This window comes from Carica papaya, chromosome 2 (genome assembly GCF_054855325.1).
Source record: "Carica papaya isolate Zhongbai chromosome 2, ASM5485532v1, whole genome shotgun sequence".
Lineage (NCBI taxonomy): Eukaryota > Viridiplantae > Streptophyta > Magnoliopsida > Brassicales > Caricaceae > Carica > Carica papaya.
The window spans coordinates 31,577,788-31,588,873 of NC_142310.1; the positions used below are offsets into that span (position 1 = coordinate 31,577,788).

General features: G+C 33.9%; 3 protein-coding genes across 8 annotated transcripts; all 3 read left to right on the top strand.

Moving 5' to 3' along the window:
• Positions 1-1,849: 1,849 nt before the first annotated feature.
• LOC110823745 (protein C2-DOMAIN ABA-RELATED 7-like) lies at positions 1,850-4,213 on the top strand. 2 transcript variants are annotated; one of them, XM_088214071.1, is made up of 5 exons: positions 1,850-1,969; positions 2,219-2,321; positions 2,710-2,805; positions 2,913-3,210; positions 3,828-4,213. In XM_088214071.1, the coding sequence occupies exons 2-5, from the start codon at positions 2,310-2,312 to the stop codon at positions 3,944-3,946; spliced, it is 525 nt and encodes a 174-aa protein (XP_088070197.1). In that variant the 5' UTR covers positions 1,850-1,969; positions 2,219-2,309; the 3' UTR covers positions 3,947-4,213. The 2 variants fall into 2 exon arrangements, with proteins under 2 accessions (XP_088070197.1, XP_021909901.1); XM_022054209.2 differs by lacking the exon at positions 1,850-1,969 and having other exon boundaries at positions 2,003-2,321.
• Positions 4,214-4,563: 350 nt separating this feature from the next.
• LOC110823774 (phosphoglucomutase, putative / glucose phosphomutase) lies at positions 4,564-9,265 on the top strand. 5 transcript variants are annotated; one of them, XM_088214072.1, is made up of 9 exons: positions 4,564-5,252; positions 5,354-5,617; positions 5,692-6,208; positions 6,299-6,498; positions 6,575-6,687; positions 6,784-6,924; positions 7,189-7,242; positions 8,628-8,666; positions 8,839-9,265. In XM_088214072.1, the coding sequence occupies exons 1-9, from the start codon at positions 4,704-4,706 to the stop codon at positions 9,107-9,109; spliced, it is 2,148 nt and encodes a 715-aa protein (XP_088070198.1). In that variant the 5' UTR covers positions 4,564-4,703; the 3' UTR covers positions 9,110-9,265. The 5 variants fall into 5 exon arrangements, 4 of the variants coding, with proteins under 4 accessions (XP_088070198.1, XP_088070199.1, XP_021909943.2 ...); XR_015817242.1 differs by having other exon boundaries at positions 4,573-5,252; positions 8,628-8,761; positions 8,839-8,973; XM_088214073.1 differs by lacking the exon at positions 8,628-8,666 and having other exon boundaries at positions 4,565-5,252.
• Positions 9,266-9,449: 184 nt separating this feature from the next.
• On the top strand, positions 9,450-10,152 carry LOC110823817 (uncharacterized). Its single transcript, XM_088212273.1, has 2 exons — positions 9,450-9,752; positions 9,791-10,152. Exons 1-2 carry the CDS (start codon positions 9,535-9,537, stop codon positions 9,912-9,914), a joined length of 342 nt encoding a protein of 113 aa, XP_088068399.1. The 5' UTR covers positions 9,450-9,534; the 3' UTR covers positions 9,915-10,152.
• The last annotated feature ends 934 nt before the right edge of the window (positions 10,153-11,086 follow it).

Here is an 11,086-nt window from a genome sequence, read left to right on the forward strand (position 1 = left end):
TTTTATTCTTAATTTTTAAGTTTAATGATAAGATTTGAACATTAAAATAATTTATATTTGAATGAAATATATAATTTTTTATTATTTTATTATATTTTTGAATCATATTTTTATTACGTCGATAGTGTTTAAAATTAAGTACGTAAATAAATGTAATTCTTACAATTTAAATTTACGTCTCATAAATAAATTCGTTACTTTCAAATGCTCTCTTCCTTGCTTGGGGTGGTTTATGTGTGATGTAATATTTTGATGGGTTTTTATTTTGTTGCCGTCCATGCAGATTTTGGCATCCTTCACCAAATAACACCAAGAATTTATTCTTAATAAAATACAAATATTTTGATGTAATTAACGAGATATGCCTTGGAGATATAATAATAATAACTAACGGTGCTAATTTTATATTAATGTAATTAAATATATTTGGGCAGGTTTTTAGGCTTTTGACTTTTTACGCCTGGATCCCTCTGCCTTTTGACAATTTTGTCCTTTTCCTATTCATAGTACACCCGAGTCGTACAATTTGCATTTGTTTTTTTTTTTTTTAAATACCCACTATTTTGTCGCGTTGTTTTTTTTGGTTAAAATATTGCAGGAACTAATTGACTTCTTGTTGCAAATTGAAGAAAAAAATTAATTATTATTATTTTTTTGGCTGCTAATGAGAATATTTAACGTATATTAGATGGTAATTTGGAATGGGTTTTGATTATTAATATATTTAGGTGCTGATGAGAAGGAATATATAATAAGCTGTAAAAAAATTTGAATGGCGTGGAAAATATGATGTTCCATGCAGGGGAAAGAATAAGAATATATACATACATATATATATATATTTATGTATGTATGTCTGAATAAGTTTTAATTTGCATTTTCAATGGTCTGAAATTGACGACTCATCTCCCCCCCTCCTTCCATTATTTTAATTTATCTCTTCTTTAAGTTATGCTTTTCATAAATCTGTCTTTCCACGACCCACGTTTCTTTTTTCTTATTAGTTGACTGTTATATGATGAGGGAGGGAGGGATATACCTCAAAATATACCTCAGCATCTAGCCATGGGCTTTGAAAATTGGGACAAGTTGGTTACTTACTTACCCTACTTCTAAACATATTTTAACCAACTCATCTTATGTCTCCTCATGACCTCAAGGGTGGAGGGTTTCCTAACCCATTAGTGGCTATTAAAGGAAATATCGGTTGATGTAATCTGATACCAGGTGTATGTATACGTAGTTTAAGCAGATGGGAAGAGTTTCTGACGAGAGGCTCCTGGACGTCTTTGCTTTCTGAAATAAAATATCCTTCTCACACCCCTTTGTGTGGTTCGTTGATTAGACACGTTCGCATCACATGCATTCCTATGATCTGCTATGCAGCAGAAGTAATGGCGAATACCCTTTTTAATTAATGCCTCGCCCAGTTATCAGACTGTATGTATATATATATATATATATATTTATATATATACACTATAAAACCCTTTCTTAATTAGAATATTCCATTTGGTTAAATCGTGATTCTTCTCAAATCCCATGTGAAGCTGATTTTTTTTGACTTCGGACGAGTATGTCAGTCATCAAATCCAAGATTTGATCTCTCCGGCTCGCTCGCAGACAAAAATAGCCGAGTACGAACAAATAGATGATTTTAGTTTCGTAAAAAATACAAAAGGTAAATTATAAACAAGTTTCTGAATTTGGATATTATTATAATTAAATATAATGAAATTAAACTGAGGTCTTAAAACAATTTATGAGAGTGTGTTTTTATTTTTCTTAGTTCGATGACTCTTGGCTAAATTCCTTGAATGAAACTATTATTTACAACTTGACGTATACAATTAAATGATATATTAGGAATAGGACAGAAGGTTTGTTGATAAGCCCAACAGAGGCTAAAATAAGAAAGAGTGCAGCGGAAACACCGGTCAGCCACACAGAGCTTAAAATGGTTATGATGGTGATTGTTTTTTTCTGTGGTACTCGCATTTTTGTCTTCTAATTCTCCTCTGCAAATTTAACATTCGCATTAATCTAATATATTATTACCCCATTAATTACGTCTGCAACCACGACTTCTTCCAGAATTAACATTTTCTTCTTCTTCTTCTTCTTCTACTCGTAAATACATCAAAATTTCCCAGTTGAAATTGATAATTTCTTCTTTGTATTATTTCGGGTTTTTCCTGTGATTTCTGGGTATGGATAGCACGTTGGGGCTTCTCAGAATTCGGCTTCAAAGAGGATATAATCTTGCCGTTCGCGACACCTGCTCCAGTGATCCTTATGTCGTCATAACCATGGGCGAACAGGTCGTCTTCTTCTTTTCTTTCCCTAATTTGGTTTCAGTTTTCCCACCGGTTTTCTTTTTGGGTTTGACGTCAAACTCTAAATTGTCTCATTAACAAGGGTTTAACAAGCACACAAGACCTGCAAATGAATCTCCCCATTTCTACTGTTTACAAAAATCCCATTAACAAGGAAAATCCATGATTGATTGATCACTTTTGGTTGTCTTCACATGATTTGTTATATACCAAACCCAATATTTTCTCCTTGCCTTGTTCTGATATGTTCTTCACCCAGTTTTTCCATTATGATTCAATCAATTATTTTCTCCTGATGCTCAAACTTCACATTAATTCTTTGTTTGCTTTCTGTTTTACACCGTGGACTAAACCTTATTTTTAAGTGTTACAGAAATTGAAGAGTCGCGTCGTGAAAAAGAACTGCAATCCTGAATGGAATGATGAATTCACCCTCTCCATTACAGATCCTAATATTCCCATCCATTTGGTAATACATATATACACACATATATGCATCTCATCCCTTTTTATATATCCATTATTCTCTTCGCTAAAACTAATATCAATTACTACCGTGGAAATTCTTATGTGCAGACAGTTTATGACAAGGATACATTCACTGTGGATGACAAAATGGGGGATGCAGATATAGACATTAAACCCTACTTAGCAGCCATACAGATGGGTTTGTCAAATCTACCAAATGGGTGTGCAATCAAGAGAATTCAACCCGGCAAGAACAACTGCCTGGCCGACGAGAGCAGCGTCGTCTGGAACAACGGCAAGATCACCCAAGACATGCGCTTAAAACTGCGAAACGTTGAGTGCGGCGAAGTTGGAATCCAACTCGAATGGATTGAAGTTCCTGGTTGCAAGGGTTTGGGAAGTGAAGGTACCATTATCGTATAAAATTACTCTGCTTAATTGGTCATATTAATTAATTAATCAATTTGCAGATGTAATAGATACTGCTTCAACTTATTATAGATGCTTGTTATGAAGAACATAAACTGTAATGTGTGTGTTCTTACTATATACAATATGGTCTGTACGTATGTACCAATATTTCTTCGGCTGGACTTGGTATATTTGCAGTTTCTGTCGTAAGATAAATAAATGATTGGTTTTTTCTTAATTACTTTTTATATTTTTAAACATTTGTTATTTTTTTTTAGCTTAATAATTGTTATTATAAGTTTGTGGGTTGGAGTTGGATTAATATGTTGATTTTTGTTAATTTTTTTAATTAGGAAGTTAATTGTATTATTATTGATGAATAAATATTATTTAATTTTTTAAAATATAATTATTTTTAAAAAAATTATAAGGAAAAACATGATTAATTCCCAATATTAATATAAATCTCTACTATTAATTACATTGAAGAAAGCAAAAATATTTGATGCACCACAATTGAATTTTTTAAAATTTGGGAAGAAAAATAAAAAGGTAAAAGATGAGGTTGAAAATAATTTATTTATTATTGAAAATAATATTTTTGGGTGGCAGGTAATGGGAATCATCATAAGAGCGGTTTGATGGAATCGGATATTGAAGGGGGAAATCTTTGTTTCCCTCGTCCACATCGCAAGCCATTTCACCATGGTAAAAGCCGGTTGACCTTCTAAAAACCCTTGAAGATGGAGAACCAGTTCCATCTCATCTCCACAACCCCATTTCTCAACTCTTTTGTATTAAAGCTTTTTTAGGATCCTTGAAACATATATACATATATATGTGTATGTATACAACCCTGTAAAATGTCAGCTATACCCAGTTACTATTCGCTAGTTTTCGCACTAACTATACATACTGATTATCAGTCTTCTTTATTATTGACATTGTATGATTTAACGTATTCAAATAGATTGTAACCTACTCATTTTCATTTCCAACCGTGGGATGTAAAACTTTTATATATATATATATATATATATATGCATATACATATTATGATTCCCTGCAGTTCTTAGAAATTGTTCTGAAGCTGGTTGAACTCAAAATTATACCGTTATCATGTCTACTCACTCTTAATGTTTCAGTTTGCACTTTGCATGCAACAGACATGCATATACATATATATATGTATATATAAATATGTGGTACATACTTAGAATATACCAAGATTGATATTTTTCACATGGGAACTGGAGAAGTATCAAATATCAATTGCACATCAAAGAAAGCAACATAAACAGAGGGAACTCCACGGATATGTAAAACAAGGAAAAAATCAAACTTGTTTTGGAAGTTTATTCATAGATATTTTTTCCATTTGAATGTAAGGTTACAGTTTTATTTTAGTTCCAACTCTTATCTTCCCCAACTTGGCTTTTGCCTGGTTCTAAAAATCTTTAGCTCAACTCAAAATTAAACACGACTCCCATGGCGTCCAATTCAACACCATCAATGTCTCTGCAAACCAGTGCCCATAAAGCGAGCTTCTTATCATCGTCCGCATCAACAAAACCAAACAAAAACAACATTAAATTCTCAATCCCGTTTCGTTCAACTAAAGTTCCAATACATGTTAAGTGTTCGAGTACCAGCACCGCCAAATACAATGAAGTGGTTATTGACGAAGAAATGGATAAGATTAGAAGGCTGCAAAACGGGTCGGATGTTCGCGGTGTTGCACTGGAAGGAGAAAAGGGTCGGACGGTGGACCTTACACCGCCGGCGGTGGAGGCCATTGCAGAGAGTTTCGGAGAATGGGTTATCGGCGAATTGAAGGAGGAGAAAGGACAGCCTGTTGAAGATGTTAGAGTGTCGCTCGGTAAAGATCCCCGAGTGTCGGGTCAAGCTCTGAGCGTAGCTGTGTTTTCGGGTCTGTCTCGTGTTGGATGCTTGGCGTTTGACATGGGACTTGCTACAACTCCTGCTTGTTTTATGAGCACATTGCTGCCTCCATTTTCATACGATGCTTCAATAATGGTAATTGAAATTAAAACATCATAAACAAATGATTCACTTTAGCTTTTCGGGTTTCTTATGAAATGAAAATGATGCAAGAAAATATGAATTTTTAATTGCAGATGACGGCATCCCACTTACCCTACACCAGAAACGGGCTAAAATTTTTCACGAAGAAAGGAGGACTAACATCGCCAGAGGTAGAAGAAATATGCAGCAGAGCCGCCATTAAATATGCCAATAGGTTGACTGAAGTGTCTACCATTCTCAACACTCCGCCAGCCAGAGTTGACTTTATGAGTACTTACGCTAAACACCTCCGTGATATCATCAAGCAAAGAGTCAACCATCCTCTGCATTACGACACCCCGCTTAAAGGCTTTCAGGTCTTCTCTCTCTCTTTCTCTCTTCAAAATTTTCAGTTCATACGATAAAATCTGGAATTGGATTTGAGTTGCAGATAATTGTAAATGCTGGAAATGGATCAGGAGGGTTCTTCACATGGGACGTTCTCGACAAGCTCGGTGCAGGCACATTTGGGTCTCTTCACTTAAACCCAGATGGGATGTTCCCTAATCATATTCCAAATCCAGAAGACAAAACCGCCATGGCACTCACCAGAGCTGCTGTACTCGAAAACTCTGCTGACCTCGGCATTGTTTTTGACACAGACGTTGACCGCAGTGGTGTTGTCGATAATAAAGGGAACCCCATTAATGGCGACAAACTCATAGCTCTCATGTCCGCCATTGTGTTGAGAGAGCACCCTGGAACTACCATTGTCACCGATGCTCGCACAAGCATGGCACTCACCAAATTCATCACCGACAGAGGAGGTCACCATTGTCTGTATCGGGTCGGTTACAGAAACGTGATTGATAAGGGAGTTCAGCTTAACAAAGATGGCGTCGAAACACATCTCATGATGGAAACTTCCGGACATGGTGCTCTCAAAGAAAATTATTTCTTAGACGATGGTAATTTTCACGGTCAACTTTCTGCATGGTGCTCTGTTTATTCAATCTGAAAAAGAAGGAAGAAAAATGAATTTGTATTAAACAAAACAGGGGCTTACATGGTGGTGAAGATTATAATCGAAATGGTGAGGATGAAGCTTGGAGGATCAGAGGAAGGGATTGGTAGTCTGATAAAAGATCTTGAAGAGCCTTTAGAATCCGTAGAACTGAGAATGAACATAATTTCAGAGGCTAGACATGCAAAGACAAAAGGAAGTGAAGCTATTGAAACATTTAGGCAATACATCGAGGTAAGTTAATATAGAAGATTAATTCATGATTTCTGAGTTAATTATAATTAACAATCTGATTGATCAATCATCTCAGGATGGAAAGCTTAAAGGGTGGGAACTAGACTCGTGTGGAGACTGCTGGGTGAGTGAAGGTTGCCTGGTTGACTCGAATGACACGCCAGCTGCCATCGATGCACACATGTACAGGTACTGTTGATTATTAGGAACATTAATCTGTGGTTTTTTAGGTGTATTTGTTTTATTATTCATTAATTAATTATTATCATTATGTTGATGATTCAGGGCTAAAGTTTCAGATGAAGAACATGGGCAGTTTGGATGGGTTCATATACGACAGAGCATTCACAATCCGAATATTGCAGTCAACGTACAGTCAACAATTCATGGAGGCTGTCTGTCAATCATAAGAGTTCTACGACAGAAGTAAGTCTCTACGCCTGGTTTTACTGTTTTTAGCATAAATTATTAAATTATTCTTTAAAATTTAAGTAGATTAAATTTGAATTTTTTAAAAAAATTTAAAATAATCCGTTAATTTTTTTTTTTTATAGAACATTTGAAACAAATTCAGTGTCAATTTTAAGAATTATTAAGAACCAAACTATAAAAAAGTGCAATTTTATAAACTAATTTAACAATTTAACCTTATTTTTATTACTATAATTTTGGTTTTTGAATATTTAAAAGATTTCTTTTGGAAAGAGGGATGGACAAAATCCTCGACATCTCTCATATAGACAAGTATGTTGATGAACATTGAGAGGGGTTATGTGAGACTTTAAATACATATAATTATATCAAATGTATAGTGAAATTCATGCTATTGGAAAATGAGAACTGTGAATTCAGAATATATGGAATCTTTTAAGCACAAATAAAACTAATGATATAGTGTTAGAAAATGCCAAAATATTCTTTTTTAACTAGTTTTGTATAATATTATGTGTAATTCATTAGAATTAAAATTTTTAGCATTTTAAAAATTTGTTAAAAAATTTGAAAAACCAAATAAAAATAAATTAATGCCTTAAATTTTTTAAAAATATGAAAATTATACCCCCCCTGTTGTCAACAATTTTAAATGTGAAATAAAGAGTTCTTTTGGGGTTAAATGGTAAAAGAATGGCTCTCTCTTTTGTATGTAATCAAGTTATACTCAATCGACCGTTGGTTATCAAATAATCTATTTTATTAAATAAATTTATTTAATTAAAATAAAAAATTAACAAGTAATTCAGTATCCAAAATTTATTTATATGAATACATTTTGGAAAAAAATATTAATGAAAAAAATTAACAAATACTCAAAGTTTATATAACCCGATATAAAATCTAAGAGAAAATTATCAACATAAGGTTAGACCAAATCATTTAATTTTTTATTATTTGAAGGAGTAAAAGAAAAATTACGTTCAACCGAAAATTACGTCTCCGAAAACAAGAATTTTCTTAGAGACGAGGTCATATATTCTATAAAATTTAATATAATTTCGAATACTGAAGGAATGTTGAATAAGATTTTGAAAGGTGTCTCATTATTGATGACATGAAAAGATATGCAGCCAATTAAGTAAACAACATGAAGCAAACAAAAAATAAAAATAAAAATTCGGCCATGCGAATGTTTAATCGCTTTTTCACATTACTAACTTTCTCTTAACTAAATGTTTGATACTTCCACCTCTCTGAACGAGGGTGTAGATTCGAATTAGGTTATGTATCTCGTATATTATTGTTAGAAAGTTGTTGTATTATTGATCTGCACGTGTTACTTAATTATTTAAAGTGTATGAATTTTTATTTAAAATATTTATTTTTTTCTGCGTGATAGGAAATACAGGTTTTTGTATATGTGGTTTGTTGGAAGAAAATTATACATAGAAAGCAATGTGAATTGTGGGGTGCACAATGATGATCTTTTAAATCCAAAAACAAGGAAGTGACTATTCTTCAACTATTTTCTATAGGAAATACAGTTTTGAGACTGCTAAAATTTTCATTCTAAATTTGCTTATTGATTCAGAATTGCAAGTTCTTCTTATAGTAACAATGAATTAATGCATTTTTTTGGATAAAATGTTGGTTGATGAAATCATATTTGATGTTCTACTGGATGACACTTGCAGTTTGAGTGGGTGTGGCGGCATCCAGCAGAATCAATGGCGGTAAAGCAGGAAGCTGCAAGTTTTAAATCCTTTTCTGGAGTTGCTAATAAAGATTAAACTTGCATATACAATGCCCTGCGTTCCAGCCTGGAATAGTATACATCTCGAGTTTTGGCCTAGTTGTGGTTTGATCCAAACCAGTAATTGATCTTTTTTGTTTCTGTGTTATCAGCTTGAACATCACTGTGAACTATTTCTCGACAAAATACGCACATAACGGTGCTGTTCGTCCATGCTTGCCAAAACACATGGAGGCCCAAGTTTGCTCCATGGATGAACTTCCCTGCTATACCAAAGGAGATGTGAGAATACGTTTGAGGGTGAGAATGAGTTGGATAATGGAGGAGAACATGATGAAGATAGCAACTCTGAAAAAGCTGCAAATGAAACATATGCAGACGGTAACACTGGCGAAGCTGCTCTGGAGACATTTGCAGATGTGACAGTAGTTCAACAGATCATTCCCAGAGCATTTCATATCAGCATTTCGGATGGTCCGAAGAACATAAAGATTTCATAATAGGGCCGGATAATACACGTTCGTTTAATCATTATCAATTTCTGATGTCTAATTCTCCAATCTCCACGTTCCACTACACTAATCCACAGGAATTAGGTAGGTCAGATTGCAAAAGTAATCCACTTTGAATTTTCTCATTCACATTTTTTTAGAAATTTTCTTTTAGAAAAAAAAGAAGAATTATGCCAACTGAAATTGACAAAGCTTCGAATGCATCCGTCACTTTCTTCCATTTAGATTAGCTTCTTCAATTTCCAATCTAAAACCCACCATTGTTTTTTCTCTCTGTTTCTCTCTCTGCAAGCACCCTAGATAAATCACACAGAGAACCAAAGCGACTGGCCACAAATGTGTCCATTGAGGCTAATTCTGATTTTCCTCTGGGCTCTTCTTGCCGGACTCTTCGTCCTCAGGGACCTCAATCCTGAGCGCCAACAGCTTACAGATGAATCCGACGTTGCCGACGAAGATTCTTCCGCTTACCCACTCGCTTCTACAAGCTTTTATTTCTCTCTGCATTTTCTTGTGTTTCGTATCTCCTCCCTTTTGAGGGAGTTTAAATTTTCTTGAAAGTTAGTTTAGGATTTTCTTATTGAGTAATAAGTGATGTAATTGATATGGGTTTAGGTTGGCTTGGCTTTGAAGTCTGGAATCTAGACGTTTTTGTTGATATGGCAAGTGATCGGTATCTATGGAGGCATCTGGTTTCTTCTCCGAAGTCCTCTTGATCTTTTTCCTCATTCCCATCCTAATCCTTTTCTTGTTAGCCTCAAGATAAATAATCACACTTTTACCTTTAGAGGAGGTGGGTAATTGCTGTTTTTTGTCAGTATATACTCTGTAATTTCAGATTGATCAGCAAACACTCACGTTGTTGTCGTTGTTGCTGGTGAAAATACATGAACCATAATATCACTGTGTAGATTCAGGATTTTGGTGGAAATGCAATAATGTTATGATTCTCAATTTGGAGACATTTTTTTTTTTCTTTAATCTTTTCTGGGTTGGATAAATTTGTGAATTTCAGTATCGGGGGTTTGCTTCCTTGTCTGCAACAAACGCTTTGCTAATTGGAAACTGGGAATTTGTGAAGAGTCAAAGTGATTCTACATTTAAGTGTTTGTTTCTTGAGAAAGTTTTGATCCAGAAAGTGATTTGTGGCTTTTTATCTCTCTATTTAGATTTCAACATGAATTTCCATCCGCATTTACAAGTTTGATTTGGTTTCGAAGTTTACCCCAAAAATTTTACGATAAAATTAAAAGAAGAAAGAAAAATTTAACCTAAAAAAATATACAGAATTTTCAAATTTGAAGTTCGGTTTACTCGAATTTTAAATCGAAAATTTAAAAGAAAATATAAGATATAATTTTTTAAAATTAAAATTAAATATAATATATTGATAACAGAATATATTATATTAATATATAATTATTAATTGTTATAAGATCAAGAACTTAAAATCTGTGAAGATAAAAATAAAACGAACAAAATTGATGCCTGAAAATGTAATTAATCCACTTTTGAAATCTTGGAATCTTATTTTCATTTACTCTAACTGGCACGGAGAGCGACGTACCGACGGTCGAATTAGAGCGACAAACAAGAAACAATAAAGAAAAAAGAAAGAACACAGCAGATTCAGGCAAGAAGGAAGGAGCAGATGTAATTAAAATCCTAGAAAGATGAGAAAGAGAAAGGATCGAGCAGAAGAAATTCCTAAAACCCTAAATTTCAAAGAAAATGGAGGGAAGGAAGAAGAAGAACAAAAGGGAAAGGGGTTCTTCGCTTGCAACTTGTTAACATCTATCAACCCACGTCGTAAGGGCCAAAACCTAAATCGGGTTGACATCTTCCCTGATCTTCCTTTAAATTTAATTCGTTTGCTTTCATTTTCTTT